General features: G+C 45.0%; 2 protein-coding genes across 3 annotated transcripts; both read right to left on the reverse strand.

Moving 5' to 3' along the window:
* Positions 1–505: 505 nt before the first annotated feature.
* Positions 506–2,244, reverse strand: LOC129597922 (uncharacterized). The gene is made up of 5 exons (XM_055495628.1): positions 2,116–2,244; positions 1,680–2,045; positions 1,484–1,615; positions 934–1,419; positions 506–856 (listed from the first exon to the last, which is right to left on the reverse strand). The coding sequence occupies exons 2-5, from the start codon at positions 2,043–2,045 to the stop codon at positions 506–508; spliced, it is 1,335 nt and encodes a 444-aa protein (XP_055351603.1). The 5' UTR covers positions 2,116–2,244.
* A 265-nt stretch (positions 2,245–2,509) lies between these two features.
* LOC129597911 (uncharacterized) lies at positions 2,510–9,320 on the reverse strand. Of its 2 annotated transcripts, XM_055495618.1 has the most exons (7): positions 9,187–9,320; positions 6,311–6,596; positions 5,752–6,080; positions 3,533–5,638; positions 3,373–3,459; positions 3,088–3,300; positions 2,510–3,019 (listed from the first exon to the last, which is right to left on the reverse strand). In XM_055495618.1, exons 2-7 carry the CDS (start codon positions 6,337–6,339, stop codon positions 2,832–2,834), a joined length of 2,952 nt encoding a protein of 983 aa, XP_055351593.1. In that variant the 5' UTR covers positions 6,340–6,596; positions 9,187–9,320; the 3' UTR covers positions 2,510–2,831. The 2 variants fall into 2 exon arrangements, with proteins under 2 accessions (XP_055351593.1, XP_055351592.1); XM_055495617.1 differs by lacking the exons at positions 6,311–6,596; positions 9,187–9,320 and having other exon boundaries at positions 5,752–6,248.
* Positions 9,321–13,038: the final 3,718 nt, after the last annotated feature.

Here is a 13,038-nt window from a genome sequence, read left to right on the forward strand (position 1 = left end):
GATCGAATACTGTTTGATGGAACAAACTGGGTGCAGCGCAGTGTAAGCTATGGCGGAGGTGGTGAAAAATTTGCTACTGACTATTTTGAATGTCGTGAATGTGACCAGCACAGCCTGTTATGACGATGATACGGTACGACACAACGTGAGTAAACGAAATTCTCGAATTTACTATTATTGCTCTTTTTTCTCATCGTAACAATCGCAGTAACATATTTTTTCACAAAAAATAAGTTTGATTTCCGTCCGCTTAGTTATAAACACACGTTTTCCGCATTCGTTATCATATAAATCAACAAAAATCCGTGTAACAATAACAACAAACCCTAGAAACTGAAAAACGACCGTATAACAATGTCAAACTCGAAAAATAACAAAAAATATGAGCAATAAGCCCGAAAACAATAATAATGGTTCATACAATCCAGACAAAAACATCCACTCGATCATCTAAACAACAGTCACGGAAAGGAATGTGAATAACGCTCTCACTCATTCTTCTCCACTACATCGACGCCAGCAGCTTCAGCGTCGGCACTGACGCCGGCGAGAGCGGTGTTTCCAGGTGACGACACTTCGGGAGACGTTGACGGTGAAGGTGACGGAGAGAGTACGACGCTGGGAACGCTGACAGCAGTAACCGTTCCCGTCGATTCCAGTTTCCAGTCGCGCACTTTATCGGATCAGGAAGGTAGTGCCCTCTGGACAACTCCCGGCGCGGTACAACGCCCATATAATGATAGTTGGAGTACAACACGCGCACCGTATCCTCCGCGCGTGTGCTCTTGGCATAGAGCGGAACATACAGCAAATGACGCTTGCCCAAGTCACGCTCCACACGAATCCGTTTAGTCAACTGAAAAAGCATCAGCAAAATTGTTAACTAATTGCTCCACTCAAGTAAGTGCTGCTTTGAGACGACGGTTCACCCACCTCGTTGGGGCAAATGGTCTCCCAGTCCTCAGGACGATGCTTTGAATCATCAAATCCGCGGTACGAGCAGACTTGTCGTTGGAGAGCAGTTGCTACGGCTAAGAGATGTATATCCGTGGCCCAGTTATCCTTCGGGAGTTCAGCTGCGGTAACGGCTGTTCGGTAGATGATGTCGAGGAGTCCGAAACCTTTCCGCACCGAAATTGGCGTCAGGTGGGGGAGGAAGCTGTGAAAGTGTATCACCAACACCACCACTGCGGCTAGTCGAAGGTGGACATGATAGCCGTTGTTCAGGAAGAGAGACATTGATGCAGCACGGAAGAAGCAGTTCCCGTCCCCAGGAACGTTAATGATACTGAACTGTTGCTGGAACGGAGTATAGAACGCTTTCACGGGCTGCTTTCGTTCGTTGTCACGGCATGGGATGGCATGAACTTGAAGTGAATCATGAAGTTGTTGTAGCAGGGCATTGTTGTTGCTCAGTAGCTGCAAAACGCCAAGAATCTTAAAAAAAGAATTCAGGGACAGACAGCTCGGTTAGAGAGTTTACCGCGCGCAAAGCAGCAAGTGCCTTAAGTCCTTCCTGGCTGTTGTCATCCTGACGCACGCTTTCAGGTTGCAGCACGGTCCGAACCGCATCCATAAGATCCTTTACTGGGGCATCTTCAGGGAACCTACAATTCTGCAGCCGAAAAAGAAACTTGAAGTAAACCCCTCATGTTTTATTGATTTCCGAACTGTCTTACCAGAACATCTTCGCCATCTTCAACGACCGTGTAGAAACGTTTTCGGTCGTAGAAAAACGTTTTTGCGTGCAACTCCTCAAGTTCAGCACACTGGTCATCCGTAAAGATGATTTCGTGAACGGATCTCTGCAGGTCTTGCGAAATGTGTGCATCGATCAACGTGCCCATGGCCAAATCAACCTCCGACCCATCCACGTCCACCATTTCCTGATAATGCGTGCAGTTCGACCGGAAATATCCGAAAGAGAGGACCGTGGCATGAGGCGAGTTGTCCCGTGGAAAATCCAGCACACGCACGACTTCCGGCCGGAAATTTCGCACTGGAACAATCCAGTACGTGCCGATGTAGGACTGGGGCGCAATCATCTACAAAGGTTATCGAAACTTTAATCAAGGAAGGGCGGGCCGCCTGACGTTGTTGTTGAGTGAAATTTACCTCTTCTAAAATGGACTTGTGCACCTGCGAGTTTACGAATTATTGTAATGTGACAAGCGCAGTTGTTGTTGTTGTTGTGCCTGACGATTATTATACGGAATAAACTTTGAGAAAACCAGCTGGCCAGATATTAATTCCCAGCAGCTGAAAAGGTCACCAAGATTATACTCATTTTGGTACTAACAATTATATTCTACCGTTCAACCTGAATTGTGTCACGGAGCGCTTGTTAGTTGCATTTGCTCAAAGGCATTTACTATTCACTGAATCCAGCGTTTTTTACCGCACTAGGTGGGAACTGCAGAGGCTCGCTATACATTCATATAAAAAATATGGATGTAGGCAGAGCCCCTGCAGTAAACACCTCCGTGGACATCATAAAACTTGTGCATTTGTTATTGTACAACCACCGTACGAGTAATACACGCGTAAGAGAGTAAACATTATAATGTTGTTCCAAAAATTCAACAAAATTCCAAATTGCCGATGCACGTCAAATGCAGGTTGTATAATAATAAAAGTCAAATTAGTTTGCTAGATAAGCAAATCGTTAGTAGTTGAAACGCTCATAGGAAAAAATTTGTAACCATGACATTTTCAAAGTAAAACTATGTATATTTTATGTATTTAGGACAAAAGAAATGAAATCGATGAGCAAAATCGGCGCTAAAACTATATACAAAAATCTCATACAAACAAATATGTACATTTAAACTTCAGCGACGTTCCAGACGGTTCCCATTTCCGTCGCGTCGATTCCAAACCGCATTCGCCTGAAATCCACCGCGAAAACCACGGCCATGACCGCCACCGCCAGGAGGACGACCGCGACCGCGACCACGCAGTACTCCCAGGTGCCCGCTTGCCACCATTGCTTCAGGAAGTTGCACATCCATTTCCTGTCCTGCCAAGAAGCACCTCGTCCAGATTTTGTTGGTTTGTATAGATAAAATATATTGTATAATTACCCACCACCGCTGCCGCCGCCTTCATGCTCGCTATTCTCCCGCTCCAGAACCAAATTGTTCCCGTGCGCTTCATGATGGGCCTCTAATCGGTGCTGGTCATCGTCATCCTCTTCTTCCTCCCTTTCCTGAACTTCCTCCAGCGCGCTCATGCTGCTGCTTCTGCCATTGTGACGTGGAGAAAATGGTGGAGGAGCGAATGAGTTTCCGCTCATAAGTTCTACAATACAGTAATCATCAGTGCGATGAAAAAATAAATGTATGCAACGTTATAATAATCAATCAAACTCACCGTCTGCGCTGCCAATACTCACAGAGCGATTAGGAGAGGATGGTTGTAGTGGTATTGCCGGTAGTGGAACATTTTCGTACATGTGTTCTACGAGGCAGATTCAATATATGTGCAATAACGGAAATACCTAAGCATTATTATATTACTTAGCTACACTTACCGCCTCGTTCATCCTGTTCTTGATCGGCGTTGTTGCGTCCGTGCACTTCCGCAGAAACAATGACTCGTGACACATCAGAGCGTGGAAAATTGTACACGGGAGATTCCCTATCGTCCGCACGGTACTCTGCCGGAAGTCGCGCATCATTTCCCGCAACTTGCTGCTGCCCGACACGGCGATTGTTATCGTTGTTGCCGTAGTCGTGGTCATGATCGCTGTTGTCGTTGAAGAAGTTCATCACTCTATCGCCAAGCACGGGATTATAGCCGTCAGGGCGCGGGGACGGCATGTGGCGAGTCGGTGTCCTAAAATTCAGGTTGGCTACTGGAGAGAAGCCATGGTGCTGCTGACGGCCGGGACTGTAGATAGGATTCGTTGATACTCCGCCACGATTACCACCTCGACGCCCACCGTGACCACCTGGAATTTGTCTGCCCAGGCCCATGCCCGGACGATTGACATCATCGTTAGCGCCGCCGCGGCTGCTGTTGTCCCTGTTGTTATTAAAGACTCCTTTCATCCAAGACCACACCGAAGCACTGCGGCAACCGCGACTGCGGTCATTGTCCTCATCGCCACCGTCATCTTGCTGATTATTGCCGACGCCTCCGCCGCCGCCGCCGCGAATAACACGATAACCACGCTTCCACAAGATGCACAAGATGACTACCAGGAGAAGAATGATACTGGCTACCGCAATACTAGCTGCAGTAAACCGATCTGCCAGCAATCCCATACGAACTTCAGCACCACCGTCACTACTACCTACAAGCAAACACGGAGGGCATGATATGTTGGCACAAGGAACAATGCGATCTGTAGCGTCCGGTAGCGCCAGCGCGGCTGGTGTCGTCGTTGGGGACAACAGTAATCCAACAACAGTCGTCAGAGGTTCGTCATCATCATCATCATCACTATCCTTGCCAGCAGATAACGACGACAATTCAAAACGTTCCGACTGACCGACATCCGCATTACTACTGCTATTTAATACAAATAATTCTGCGTCGTTGCTTTTGGATACAGCCGCACTAGTGTTTTCGCCCTGATGCAAAGCCAGCAGCAGCGGTGGCAGTATACCCATATCAGCTGTTGTGTTGATAAGTGGGTGTGTTGCGAGAACTGGCTGTGAGGAAGTCGCAATATTCGGGACGTAGGTGGAAGGGTCAGCAGCGTCTGTAACCGTGGGTGGAGTTATGCTTGACAAGACTGCTTCGGCCGGCATCGTTACGGCAGCGGTTGACCTGATCGTGGAGCTGGGATCACTAGTGATACGAATGGTGTTCGCCGTCCTCGTTCTCGCGCTGCTGATATCCGCTTCTTGCGCCGTAATATCGGTAATTACCGACGGCTGAGATGATGGGGAAGGTGTCATCATCATATCGGGCTGGTTTGACACAGCTACCTTATCGCTACTCTGATCCCTGTTCTTGTAATAACTCTCACGATGCATGACTAATTCGACAGGGAATGACGTTGCGAACACTTTATCAGTGATGACAGTGGTTGTGGTTAATATCGACATCAAATCAAATTCTAGCTGGGCGGGCGCGCGCGTGGGCGTTGTTACAACAGCGGTCGGCGTCGTTGTTGTTGCTGTTGTTGTCGTTGTCTTTGGCGTAGTCGGCGGTAGCTGTGTAGCAGTTTTTTTGCCGGCAGTACTCAATCCGCCCACCATTACCACTTTGCGCAGGTAATATTCACCTGATGTAGTCAGCGGAAGTAATGTACTCGTACTTGCAGTCGCATGACCAGACGGTTTTCTTGAACTCTCATATGTTGTTAAAACGGCTGGCAGCGATAATAGCGTGCCGGGAAAAATTGTTACAGTAGAAGTAGTTGTGTTCTCCACACCAATAGCAACACGCTCCCCATCATCATTCTTACCGCTAATATTATCCGACCCGAGTGTTGATGGTGCCATAGCCCGTGTGCTGTATTCCCGATCCCGCGAAGGGTTGAAAATGGTTGAGGTTTCTCCGTTGATGAATGGTAGCAGTGGAGATTGAGACTTGTCGGTAGTAGGTGATGGCGGTGGACGTGGACGGGTCCGTGCTGCTGCAGCCCACGGGCAGCATGGCGGATACGCACATCCGGTGCGTTTGTCTGCGAAATATTTTAATATCATTCTCAGAGAAAGCACGAATGCTTAACTTTAGAAAATTATTTCAACGATAATATTTGACAGTTATTTAAATGTTTTTTTAATTCTGTCTTACCTGCAGGGCAACGAGGAGCAATGACTCGGATACCCAAACTCTCCAAGCATTCCAGTTCGCGGCATTGCTGACCGTCGAAAATCGTCTGCGCCAGGATGATGAGCTGAAGATCGGGAAAATTATGGGCTGGGCTCTGATTAGGCAGTACATCCACATCCGATCCGGATAAATCCAGCATGCGAACTCCTCTAATTATCGCATCCGGTTGATTGTCCAACGGCCACAGTGATGCCTTACTGTCGCCGCATTTCCAAAAGGATGGATAGCAGGTGCAGAAATGCGGACATTGCACAGCATGGGAATCAGACCGCAGCGACTGACGGCCATAGCTGCATGCAAAGAAAGTCAAGCAGCCAGCAAACACCGTAATTACCGAGATAATTAAGTGCGACATATTACTGATGGAAAACTTATAACATCTGCAGTTATAAAATCAATAACGCAGCACCACTACATTACACATTTGCAAAGTCGATGCGGAAGGAAGAGAAACTCAGTTCTTGACTTGAGAACAGCAAACACAAAATGAAAGTGTAGAGAATAAAATGCACACACTTACCATAACCAAATGGAGATAGTGCTGACCATTATCTGTGCCTGTTGTTATCCGCTTTCCACTGACTCATATAAAGAAATTAAGATAACGCGCCATGAGAACACTGCAATTCGTTTTTTACACGGACAATTACTCTGGTGGGAAATATTTTGTTATCAGCCAGCCAGCTTGTTAACCAACACTGCAGCAACGCCTTACGCGTGCATAGCGTATCCAAGGAGGATTGCACGGTTGACTGCGAACTGCATCGGATCAAGGGCCAGGCAGTTGTCTGGCGGCGGCGTGCAATCTGTGTGCATATATGCCATGTATAATAACATTGTACTGCTCATGATTAATAAGTATGTACAAAAATTCCTGAGAGACACTAGACCGAGAGAAGACAGCAGGTGGTCTTTATTGATTGTGAAAAGCGCTGGTGTACGAGGGCAGTACTGTACGGTACGAATAATAACTGTTAAATATTATTATAGTGCACGTGCCTACCGGGCACGTGTAAGAGTAGTGTGTATTCAGTATACATGACTCTGCGATTCGTAGCGAGGCGATCCCTGCCCCTGCCGCATGGCAACCTCCCCATCCGTCGCTGTGCTGGCAGTTACTCGGGGGTAAATGCCAGCACAGCAGGTGGTACCTATATCATCAAACCTTGCTGCTGTCAAGTCTTTTCGATTTCAGCGCCCTACCTCTCTGTTCTCCTGCCGGTAAATGTGGAACTTCCTGAGCTGGTCATGAAGTAGTTCTATCTTCTCTTAAAACGTAATGTCTCACCCATAATAGTAAGAGAAGAAAAACGTTTTCCCCTGAACTCCAGCAAGAAGTTTCGGATAAAAAGCCGAAGCGCATGCAACCGCTGGGCGTCAACGACCGCCGTTTGGCGTTGCCATTGGAACTGTTGAAGATCTTCCACTCACTGGACACGTCGATCGTCTGCGCTGCCGTCGCACCTGTTCACTGTGGGATGGCATTCTCATATCGGCGGAACTGTGCAGCGATATGCGTGTATCGACAAGAGAGTTCTTCACTAGCTGTGAAGTGGGACTGCAATTACGCCATCTACGCCTGCATCCTCAAGCTCGTCACCGCCGCCACCCGAACCATCTGCATTCGCGACACCCAAACGTTCGTTTTTGCATCTGTGCCGATGAAGTACTGGATGTTATCTGGAAGACTTTGGGCGACGCTGGCCTTCGCATCGACCGCTTGACTGTGCACCAGCGATACAAACAGTATCAGTGTTGCAGAGTTCACTTTTACTAGTAAGTTTGTGACAACTGATTGTTGCAAAGAAACAGTTCGATTCGGAGAGAGAAGCCTTCTCCCATCCTTCTTCCAAGTTTTCGGCAAGAACTTGTAAAAATGTCAAGGAGACCGTCATTAGGGCGGTTGAGGAGTACTGCCATCCCAGACTTTTGCGGGTAAATACGTTAAGTGTGAACTGCTGGTGAACTGTTTCAAACCCGTGACTCCTTAAGCTTATGCGGGCCATATTAACGTCCGAGTAGCGTATTCAGTGGACCGGAGACGGTGCTAGGATTGTGATCTTTTGCTTCCAGAGCGTTTTCGGTCTGAAGAGCTATCAAGATTGGCGTGAGCTTGAGCACACATCGATGAACCGAAGTTAGCTTACAGCAAAGCCTTCTAACGCATCGTTGGTGCGGATGTGTTTATCGTCCAGTTTTGTTACGGGGTTGAAGATGCGAACAGTGCAAAGCACTACGCACTGGTTGTGGTGGTCGCTAATAGGAAGCTGGGTTAATTCTTAAAATTTTCATGATTCTTATTTCTCTTAAAATCGAACATTTAGCTCTTCCAACATTTCGAACGAAAGATTTTCAAAACAAATGTACAGTACATCGCGGAATTAAATGCGAATGTAGATTTCCGTATATTGGTACTATGCATTCATGAGCTCTAAAAGCTGATATTATAAGTAAACCCGGTAATAACTGCCTGTATTGAAAAGTACTGACAAATACACACAGAAGTCCATGGCACAATCCCGATCGGATATGTATAGTGGCTGCTATAAAAAGCTATTGAATTCAAAGCAGGCCAGTTGATGGACATTTTGTTTCCTCGCGTACAGCAGCGAAAAAACTGGATATGGCTATGACGTTTTTGCCATTGCTTTTGCGATTAAAATCACTTACCAACGGCGACCGGTAGAAGCCAAATTCCTTTAGCAGTTGAAGATGCGAGAACATTTGGCGAACAGCTGCAGAACGGAGAGGATGCGCCTAGGTACTTTTCAGGACGGCGGTGGCCCCAAGCGAACAGAAAAAGCGCCGCTAACTTTCACCTGCTGTGGAGGACCCGTTGGAGTTTTCCGGTAAGCTGCGGCGAAGGGCCGTTAACTGTGTGTTTCCAGCAGATGTTTGGGAGTAGAACTTGTTTTTCACGTTCCGAAAACGACATGGCCAGCGATACGACTCGCCAGTATTCAATGACGAAAGAGTTTACCACGTTAGAGAAAGCCCTCGAAAGGTGGCCATGACTCATGAGCAGCAAGCATGGTCAGCCGGCTACGAAAGCGCTGCTAAATGCATATATGGCCGATACAAAGACATCATGTTGTACATAATAGTGGACTGTGCACGGATTGAATTAGGAGAGCGTTCATTTCATATTAAATTTGGAGTTTTTCAAATTTTGTGCTGAACTGCAGCTGACTGCATGAATGCAGCCTAATGCAAGTACAAACTCAAGCGCCCCGGTAGTTGAATTTCCGCAATTCAAAAGTTGAACTGCCTGCCATGTGCCAACTAATCTGTACTTATTCGGTGATCGAAAGATACAGTATACGCGTAACACGGCAATCAATCACGAACTCACGGTTAATACGTCACGTCTAAGACAGGAATGCAAGTCTGACTTACTGGTCTGAAGCAGAATTTGTGTTGGGGGAGAAGAGGGAATCCGGTGCTTCATGGAGCAGAAATCTGAATTACCCAAAAAGTACAGTTAATTATTGATTATTTTTTAAACTGAAATTTTAAAACAATAGTATTGCAATTTTTTAAAAATGCCCAGAAAATACAACTTGGCAATGCACAAACGAACTGCCGTGTGAAATTTTCACTGGAATTACGGTGCGAGATACTTATCTAGTCGGTAATCTGCATTGCCATGGTGATAATAATATCATTACTTGCATCGAGCGCAACGAGATGCTGTAGGCTTAATGCAGGGAAGAGCGCCATTTAACTCTTTTCTCAGTGCTCTCCCACAAACGGACAAAAACCCAACACCATGTATCAGTGGTCCTGGGTCTCGCTCGGTGCAAACGATGTGGTTTACAACCTCCACAAATTTTGCGAATCATAAAAGCGATCCAGCCTTTGTATCGTGAGCTGGCTTTGGGCATACTCGAGCGAGTACGTACATGTACATACCGTACGCACTAAATTTTCGAATTCGAGCAATGTTTAAACATGGACCGGAAGTAATAAATTAATAGAAATTTTAATAAAGTAAAGTACTTGACGTACATACTAGCTAAGTATATACACTTTCATACAGTTACAGCAGCACTTCCAGCACATACAGATAGATACTCGTAAAGATATTATTTTTCTTTTACAAAGCTACTTAAATTTTATTTGTTTCACTTTAGCGATAAGGTTCAAAGAAAACCAATATTAATTCAACATCACAACGCAGTGCAACATTCGTCATCGCCACCGGACGGGGTAAAGTAATCTCCACAGCGACATCGAGTACGGGTGCAGCAGCATAATTTTTTTGCTGAAACCGGTATTCTGCTGGAATTCTTTGCTTCGATGGCCACCTTCGCCGTGGGCAATGTCAGAGACCCTTGACGCGATGACGACGCCTTTTGCAGCAGCTCCTCCTTCTGCACTTGCGTTATTCCCCATGCGTCGGCTAAATTGCCAATGGTGATGGTCAAGAAAATACTGAACGGAATATCTACAAAAATGTCTTTCACAATACTGTTTTAAATTTTTTATTTAATAAAACGACAGAAAGCTTCTTTTTTGTAACAAGAAAGAAACAAGAAAGAAGCTTCTCTTTCGTTACATTTCATTGTTTTCAAATTATTACGGCAAGCACGTTAAGACTTTACGTAACGTTCCACTAAGAGCCACTATTCTACAGTTTTCGCCTCTTCAGCCTCTGTAGTGTACTTGACACATACTTGCTCCATGTAACTAACTGACGATAAGTAAAAATTACAGCAATACCCAGCTGCAGTAGCTTTCGCAAGGTGAAAAAATTTCATTATTTACAGTTCGTATTACGTATGCTTTAAAATATCGCACAACGCACACAGTTGTTCGCGCGCTTGGCACAGTCGATACTGTACTCCACCTTACCTTAAAATTACCGAGAAACATAACAATAACTTAGTTATCAGGAAGAACTCGCTGGAAGTTTCGCAATCACCTGGAACAGCGCCTGCCAGCAGCGCCTGCCACAGACTGTCGAAATTATTCCGATATGGCTCGGTTTCGCCCTCCATCCTGAACCGTTCGCGAACAGCGGCAAGTCCAGCAAAGCAATATCAGGAAACATAAAGCAACCACAAAATAAAAAAAAACTCGATTATCGGAATTTCGGAAAGAGCCAACTAAAGGTTATATCAACAACAAGAGGCTAGCGATGTAATTGAGCAGCGAGGTCACCCGATTCCGAGGGCTGTTCGCGAGGAGCGGCAGCCGGAATCGCCGTCTAAACATAATATACAGCGATCGCTGAGCGTTATGCGTATGCTGCCTGGATCGTTCTTGTTCTTGACGCACTTGAGTATTTGACCGTTCTGCGGTGGCAACAAATTTGGAAGGCCAAGGCGGAAGAGCTGCGCGCCCATGTATCATGTTTTATTTGGGTTATGCACAAATGTGCCATGCATAATCCTTTGTTGCATTGGTCGTCGGTAACGTAGTGAGCTGGTTTGCAAGTTGCTGCCGTTTTGACTCAGGCTTTCCTGTAAAGCTGCTAGATATATACTGCCGGTGTGAATTCGCTAAATCGAGAATCATTTTTTGTATTGGTTTTGAGTCAGGCGGATTGTTTACAGTAGGTTGTACCTCGTATCTGCTTTTTTCCGCGATTTCACTAGATGAAACAATGATGTGCTTTAAGATTTCAGTATAATTTAAATGGTGGATAAATTAATGTTGATTGTTGTGCAGGTGATCCGGCGATTGTAGACGGCGCGGAACAGCATCCGTCGCGACCAGACATCAGGCTGCCGGATCACTTCCAAAAGCACTTCGCATCTGGTACAGTAATATTGGTGGAATGTTGGAAGAAACCACAGAAGCAGGCTTCAAGCCGCTGCACGAGAAGACGCTTGGCGACTTCTTCTGATTCGGGGGAAACAGTACCTACCCACCCATGATTTATTACCTGCAGAATTTACCCTACAGATTTTATTCATAATTATGGTACAAGTTCTTCTGCCATTGGATAAATCTGTTATGCATCTTCAATTTTTTTAAACAATTTGATGGACAATGATAGTAAAATTTGGTATAGATTTAAGTAAATTTTAGTAACTTGTTTTTGTTAAATTGTTCTTGTGGTGATTCTGTATTTGTGCATCGATTTTTGCAGATTTTTAAAATTATCTGAAAAATCAGTGCGACATTTTTTACGTATATAAGCACATGTATTGCCTTGTATCTGTATTTTGAAAATTAATTTGATTACTGCGAAATGAGGGTATTATTTTACGTCTTTCTGTCTTGTTGTTTTTCCCATGAATTCTGTTTTGTTACGGCAATGTAGGTATAGCTCTATTGTAATTGCGGATGATTCTGTCGGAACAGTACGGTAGAAGCACTGGGCCAACCTTACCGAAAAATTCCACCGGTTGCCCGGCAGCTTATCCTACAAACTGCACAAACTGTTTGCTTGTTGGCGGTGTCGTAGTGAAATGGCCTAGATTATTACCCGGTTTTCTCAGCCTTGTTAGCCATATTCTGGCAGCTGACTCTATATACTTGAAAATTTTAATTTTCCTCCCCTTTCGGTATACTGTGTAAAAATTTTTGAATTAGTATTTTCGAAAATTGTTTAGTGCCGATAAGAAAATACGCAAAAAAATTTAAAAATTTACATGTCTACGCCATCTTTTTATCAGCGCGAGAAGATACCAGCAGTTAAATGCAAGCGTGTGCATAAATGGTTGCAGACCAAGGACATTTCGTATCAGACGGTGGAAGGCATTGGCCACAATGGTCGGCATAAATAAGTGCATAAATATATACTTGTACGTTAATAATTTCGACTTATTTATTATTTTGTTTTGATTAAAGAGCCAGTTTGTCTTATCCGTGTGAATGATGTGATTGAATAGCATGAACGCGTTGGCTTGGTTTTCAGGCGAGACTGGGCCGTTATTCTGATAACATATCACTATTTTTTAAAAAAATTTATGATTATTTAAAAGATTTTAGCATCTTCAGTTTGTAATTCGCTTGCCGCAGACGAGTTTGCAGTCACTGTACTCCAATTTTCCATTACGCTTCTGAGACGTTATAATATTATTGCCTCGAATTAAGCAGCAGTTGTGTTGCACTCAAATAATGAATAGGATCGAGATGATTTTAATTTTTGAAGTTCGTTTTGTAATGATTCAGCGTATCTGCACATGAAATACATTGCACAGTAAAACTTACCTGGTTAGTAGAATTATGACGGTCAAACGGCCGTAAGTCCGCGTACGCGACTCATCTACAATGCTTATTTTTTTAATGCACTGT

This window comes from Paramacrobiotus metropolitanus, unplaced genomic scaffold (assembly GCF_019649055.1).
Source record: "Paramacrobiotus metropolitanus isolate TYO unplaced genomic scaffold, Prichtersi_v1.0 Parri_scaffold0000111, whole genome shotgun sequence".
Lineage (NCBI taxonomy): Eukaryota > Metazoa > Tardigrada > Eutardigrada > Parachela > Macrobiotidae > Paramacrobiotus > Paramacrobiotus metropolitanus.